This window comes from Ceratina calcarata, unplaced genomic scaffold, assembly GCF_001652005.2.
Source record: "Ceratina calcarata isolate Rehan_Ccalc_2016 unplaced genomic scaffold, ASM165200v1 scaffold1935, whole genome shotgun sequence".
Classification (NCBI taxonomy): Eukaryota; Metazoa; Arthropoda; class Insecta; order Hymenoptera; family Apidae; genus Ceratina; species Ceratina calcarata.
The window spans coordinates 1-6,285 of NW_017140887.1; the positions used below are offsets into that span (position 1 = coordinate 1).

At 35.2% G+C, this 6,285-nt stretch overlaps 3 protein-coding genes across 7 annotated transcripts; all 3 read left to right on the top strand.

The window, feature by feature from the left end:
- The first annotated feature begins 235 nt into the window (after positions 1 to 235).
- On the top strand, positions 236 to 3,532 carry LOC108622000 (uncharacterized). 5 transcript variants are annotated; one of them, XM_018019631.2, is made up of 5 exons: positions 236 to 406; positions 507 to 596; positions 677 to 921; positions 2,256 to 2,584; positions 2,705 to 3,532. In XM_018019631.2, the coding sequence occupies exons 4-5, from the start codon at positions 2,392 to 2,394 to the stop codon at positions 3,415 to 3,417; spliced, it is 906 nt and encodes a 301-aa protein (XP_017875120.1). In that variant the 5' UTR covers positions 236 to 406; positions 507 to 596; positions 677 to 921; positions 2,256 to 2,391; the 3' UTR covers positions 3,418 to 3,532. The 5 variants fall into 5 exon arrangements, with proteins under 5 accessions (XP_017875120.1, XP_026666953.1, XP_026666954.1 ...); XM_018019629.2 differs by having other exon boundaries at positions 237 to 406; positions 2,256 to 3,359; positions 3,433 to 3,532; XM_026811152.1 differs by having other exon boundaries at positions 507 to 600; positions 2,256 to 3,532.
- Positions 3,533 to 4,627: 1,095 nt separating this feature from the next.
- LOC113463923 (uncharacterized) lies at positions 4,628 to 5,577 on the top strand. Its single transcript, XM_026811151.1, has 3 exons — positions 4,628 to 4,933; positions 5,049 to 5,228; positions 5,342 to 5,577. Exons 1-3 carry the CDS (start codon positions 4,904 to 4,906, stop codon positions 5,561 to 5,563), a joined length of 432 nt encoding a protein of 143 aa, XP_026666952.1. The 5' UTR covers positions 4,628 to 4,903; the 3' UTR covers positions 5,564 to 5,577.
- Positions 5,578 to 5,581: 4 nt separating this feature from the next.
- On the top strand, positions 5,582 to 6,273 carry LOC113463924 (uncharacterized; the record flags this gene model as incomplete). The annotated part of the gene is made up of 2 exons (XM_026811154.1): positions 5,582 to 5,955; positions 6,057 to 6,273. Coding segments are annotated over exons 1-2 (485 nt in total), but the record flags the coding sequence as incomplete, so codon positions are not given.
- Between the last annotated feature and the right edge of the window lie 12 nt (positions 6,274 to 6,285).

Sequence of the window (6,285 nt, forward strand, 5' to 3'; positions counted from 1 at the left end):
CAGGCTTGTGTTAGTTTCCCCTAGGGAGACAAAATTCAAAATAAATAAGTCTACATCTTATCTTTCAGTGCTCGATCTGGCATCGATACCAGGGTTCGCATAATTTTTCCCGCACGGCTTGCTTCCCCTCCTTTTCACCCGTATTTCGATCCCCACTACTATTCTCCTCATGCGCCGATGCGCCTTCGCTGACCATGCCTAACATATCTCCATCAAGTACCAGTCCCCACCGTGGTCTCGTCAACCCCACTTTCCGGCCGAGGGAAAAATTATGAGAACCCTGATCGATACTGTTGGCCTTTAGCATAATTTTGACGCTTCAAAATAAAAAGAATTTTAATGTAGGTGATGGTAATGTGGTGAATCTTGATATCAGCATTTTTGTATTGCAGAAGACAATATATCGGTATATAAGTAAAATAATGATATTTGGTTATAATGAAAATGTACGACTTTTAGTCATTTCGGTCATAGTTTATACATATTATTTGTTTTCGTATCTATAGGTCAGGTCATATGTAGACATCCGAAGGTTAATGAATGGAAGAAACACTGATCTTAGACCCATGTCGTAAGTGTTCTGAACTTCCTGGAATGTAAGTATGTTTCTCTTCTACTTTTTACAACATAACTGATTAATAACGAATACTCTAATGCAACGATTAAATGTGCATAGGTTATCACTGTCGCCTTAGCATCAGAGGCTGCCACCATCGTGTACCGGGCAGTATAGAATAGACTGGCATCTCAGAAGCGTGAAGCTGTACGATACGTTTCCTTCACTTCGCCTGCACGAACTTTCAGCTTCTACAGTAGTTTAATAGGCCCGGAAGATTAATAACAAGGACGAAAAATCTTGGATGATTCAAACAAACGTTGGTGTCGACTATTGTGAAACATTGCAGGCAGCTGAAATTAGGGGTACGTAAGATCCTTGAAATTGGATAAGCTTCGATTCACAGTCAGTTTTCATATCTTAGAAGTCGATTTAGGTACAGTTGTTAGAGAAACTGAAGTAAAGCAGAGCCTGTTAGCTTTAAATTGAGCTGTAAACGAAGTATTTCAGTTCTTAACTACGTTATCAACAATTAAATATAAATCATATTTTTGGTCAGTGATGAAGAAATTAATTTTATTTGTGAACATTTTTCAACTCCAAGGAGCGAATTTTGGTAGCACTGTCAAAGTAACTGAAAAAAGGGGTAACTGTAGGCTTCAATTTGAGCTGTAGGTGAAGTAATTTGGACCAATATTAATGAAATTATTCACAATTGCAATTTGACGATATTGTTCATTAATATACGAACTTTAGAATTTGGCAAGGTAAGATTCATTTTGTTCCTTAAGAGTTGATATAGGTAAAATTATATAAGACAATGAATTATAACAGTTTTCAAATTTCGATTTGAAACGTGAACGAAGTAAATTGATTTATTACTATCAAAGCTATGAACCACTGAATTTAAAGTATATTTCTGACTAGGATACAATTTTTGCAATTAGACAAGACCCTGTAAAGTATCATACAACCATCATAAACTATCACACCCTTCTCACAGACTACTACACGCTATCATACACAATCATGCACAATGATAAACCTTCATAACGAAAAAGATAATACTGGTTTCTTAGTAGAGAGTTTCATTTTTGAGTTGTTCCAGTACGAAGTCTCACGCACAGCCGAAGTGGTATTCTGCTCTATCTCCCGAAGGACGTACTATTATATCTAGATATTTTGGGGATGGTAGGCTAGTAGTGAGAATGTTCTTAAGAAACGGGAAATTTTCCAGGTAGTGAACACAAGGGTTGATATCACGTGCAGGTTCGACTGGTTGGGCTGGCAAGAAGTCACAAATATCATATTTTTATGATTCTTCGGAATGGTCCGCACTGACCGTATATCGCAAATTGTAAACTTTGGGAAAGAAGGTTGCATTCTAGTAGCTGTGAAAAGTTATGGGAATGCTTTTTCGGAATTTAGGAACGAAAAGAAGGATACTAAGGATAACATTATTTAGGAATTACTCCATACGATCATATGACCATTATACACTATCATAAACTATGATACAACCATTATAAACTTTTATACTCTATCATAAACTTATTTATTATACAGGCATTATAAACTATTATACCAGCATCGTAAACTATCGTACGCTATCATATGGAATATTTCTATTCTCATACTTAAAGTAGTACTATCTAAAAAGATTTTCATATTGCTTCGTGTCCATTATCGTCTGTTGCAGTAACGATCTGGAACTAGTTCAAATCCATTTGAAACCCTTGGCAGTCGAAGGCTAAGTTGCTGACTTGTGTCGCCCAGAGACACAACTTTTAATCGAAGAGATCAACACCGTCGATTTTAGAAGTTTGATTGATAATATGAAGAAACGCTTAGATTTAGTAGGAAAAATCGTGAGTTTATGCCTAATGCTATCGGCAATTGACGCGAGTCCGTATCAAAGAGGAGAAGAAATAAAACTAGAAAGGACAGAGATTAAATTCTTATCAACAAATGATTTAGTAAAGGTCAACAGAGTTAAACGGAGCGACGTGCATGGAGAATGCATAAAAGGTACGACTGGCCTCCTTGGTGGTACGCAAGTACTAACTGGCGCTGCTATGGGTGCTCTAATTGGCAGCACTGTGCCTGCTCTGGGCACTGCTATAGGCGCAGTAATCGGGTTTCTTGTAGGTGGCGTTGGGGGCGCAGGTATTGGTGCAGGTATGGGTGCGATCTTATGTCCGAGAAGTGACAATCTCAACGAAGCAAATTTAAATCTAGATTTAGGAATAATCGAAGATGACAGTGATATAACGATATTGAACGAACTTAAAAAGTTAAATCAAGCTTTGGATGTTAACTATTTATATATAATCGAAAAAAAAGATATTTCGGCTAAAGTAGTAGCTTCAAAGTTTAGTATCTATGAAACAGATACCAATGTAATTGTTAAATATCTGATTAGGCGTAATTTAATCGACACTTCTTTATTACTGAGACAATGGTCGACCATGTTTAAGGAACAGCAAAGAGAAATGGAACGGCAAATTAAAGAAGACATTCCTAGTTTTAGTATCGCGCAAAAAAGGACATGGTTGGATGATAAAAAGTCTCAGCTCAGATTTCTGTTCCATAGTTTGGCGCAGAACATTTTTATAATTAAAAATGACGAGTACATAAAGAAACTGTATCACAGGGTCCAGTCGTTGGAAAGTGATTTGAACTCTTTAAAAAATAAAATTGAGATGATGGGAAATGACAGTTCTATATTGTCTCTGTGCGGATCTGAAGCCAATGCTATTTCGGTATACAGTCGCTATGTGCCTGTCGTTGGTGAAGTAATCGAGTATGTTAGCGCATTAGTTTCCGCAACTTGCTTTTTGTTCAACGAATTCAATTTTTAATATAACATTATTTAGAGATTAGACTTACCTATTCATCCACAAGTGCACCTGCTCACGATGGGTCACGGTCAATGGGTCAGCGTCTTTGCCGCTCGCAGGTAGGCCACAGCTGATTTTCTGTTCAGAGAAGGAACCCCGCAATGACAATCCATCGCACGATCACTGTCACTCTACACTTAAAAATTTTAACACAATAAGATTGTTGCTCCTGCGTTCTATCAATACACGTCTTTGAAAGGAACAGATTGATTTTTATACACAAACTCAATTTCATTACACCACTGTCACTCTTCATTTAAAAATTTTCAAACACTTACACTGTTGTTCCTGCACTCTAACATTAAATGTCTCCGAAAGGAGCCGGTTTTTCTTCATTCACAAAATGAACTTTCCTACACATTCACTGTCCGCGTGGCTCGTGAATTACACGACGCGCGAAGGGCGCAATTCCATCGGGGTGCCGCTCTTTGTATCGGCATCGACGGATAACCAGCTTCGCGTATCGGATCATTTCGTAATAGTCTTTGTTGGATTTTTCGAACTCGCTCGTTGAGTTGAGGTGCACGACTCGACACCTACTGATCCGTCTTTCACAATTTTCCTTTGGGAGAATTTTCCCCACTCGATGGCCAAATTCGATAGTGAAAATGTTTTTAGCATTCCTGAAAGAAACTCGATCTTTGATTCCTTATCATATTTATAACACACGCCACGTATTAAACACTCGATACCTCCGTGACTTGCAATTACCAACCGTCGACGCCTGCATTGCCTTTTGCCGTAGCCGTAGACAAATTGTATGCAGATAAAAGCCGTGCCATAATCCGTCCGAAAGAACTATTGCCAGTTTATTATTTTCGATTGCCCTTAACGTATAACTAGTTGAATGCGTAAAATACGACTTGTGGCGAAAAGGTCCCTAGACGGGTCCGCGACACGTTAGGTTTAGTTAGCTAGTAAGTTGTNTTTGAAATCCCCACGCCTGAAAAAAATTCAAAACCTATTTCAAAAAATACCACTCCCGTGACCACTCCCATTCCTGTTATTATTGTTGATCGTGATATTGATATTTCTGCGAAAAGAAAAACTACGTTTTTAAAATTCTGTGAACGTTTAAATGAATTAACGTTGCCAAAAAATTGTTACTTAAATTATTGTATAGAAACATGTTATGTTACTTTATTTGAAATTTATATTGAAAAATGCAACGAAAATCATACCAATACGCTCATAAAAAAAAAGTATTAATGTAAATAATAAGATAGAGTTACGTTACACAATATTGAATGAACCTGTGCCAGCAAGACAGTTCAATTTAAAAACTAATGTTGAAAATATTAATGAGTTGGAACTTTGTTTTAAAGAATTTCTTGAATTTAACGTTTGTGACGAATTAGTTAACTTAAAAGACGAACATCTGGTGGACAATGAAATATCGCAAAAAGAATTACCCCTGAGGAAAAAGAATTCAAAAAGAAGAAAAAAAATGGATTCATTACTTCTATGGAAAAATAAAGTACGTGCTCAACGAAAAGTTCTTAACCGTGCCAAATTCAAAATAATGAAATTAAAAAGTAATATGAATAAGATAAAGTCACAACTAAAAAATGGGAATGTAAATAACTTATTAGAAAATCATATGGCAAATAACATTCCGGACGTACAAAAAACGAGAAATAGTTTCATGTGCAAGAAGAAAAAACAAGAAAGGTCATAGGTATAATGAAGATTGGCTAATGTTATGCCTACTTTTACACATTCGGTCTCCCAAGCAGTACAGGAATATGCAAAAAAATAATAATAATTACAGAGTAAGCATCGTGTCATAATGATCTCATCTGACTTTTTAAAAACTTTTTCAACGGTAAACATGAAATTCAAATCAAACATCAGTAAAAACAATTTCATTTAATTTAAAATTTAGATCCTACAGCTAGCCTTTCTTTGGCTAAATAATTGGGAGTCGAATGTTTCGAAAAAATTGATTACCAAAGATGAATTTCTACCTAACAATACCACGCAGGGTCTTCGTGTAACGATTAAATCCACAATGGACATTACAGATTATTTAATATCAAAATACGATTTTGATTATATTTTAACTGGGAGATTGAATCAAGACTCACTAGAGGTGAGCACGTCATAAAATACATATTTGTAAATGCTTCGTTATCATTATCACCATTATTGTTATTTATTTCTAGAAATTTTTCGGAACAATTCGACAAGCATGTGGTGCTAATGATCACCCATCAACACCAACATTTTTAATGCTATATAGTTTATTAGCTGTTTATAGTATTTTAAAACCGCCCCGGTATGGAAATTGTACAGTTGACGAAACCAGTTTACCAAACAGATTAATAACTATATCAGATTTAAAAGAAATATATAATGAAAAAAAACAATCAAAATTAATCAGTTTAAAAATAAAATTAGACGACCTTATAGAAAATGATGAATGGGAATTCTCAGATGTAGCCGAGCACGATTATTCTCAAGCAGGTGTGATAGACTGTGTAATATATTATGTAACAGGTATATCAAATTTCTAAAACAATATTTTAATTGAATAAAAATATAAAATATAAATATATTTATATTTTCATATGCATATAATTTATTCTTTAATGTTATAGGATATTTAGTGAAGCAGATTTTGAAAAGAACAAAATGTAATAAATGCCGGGAATCATTATTAATACATCAAAACGAATATTGGATAGCAGAACAAGAACTGGTTTCATTAAAATCTAAATTTAATTTAATTCACTGCAATATTCATTTCTTTAAGATGATCCAATACTTGGAAAACATACAGGGTGTAAACCTACAGGTGGGCAATATTTTAAGGACGTATTCTATGGT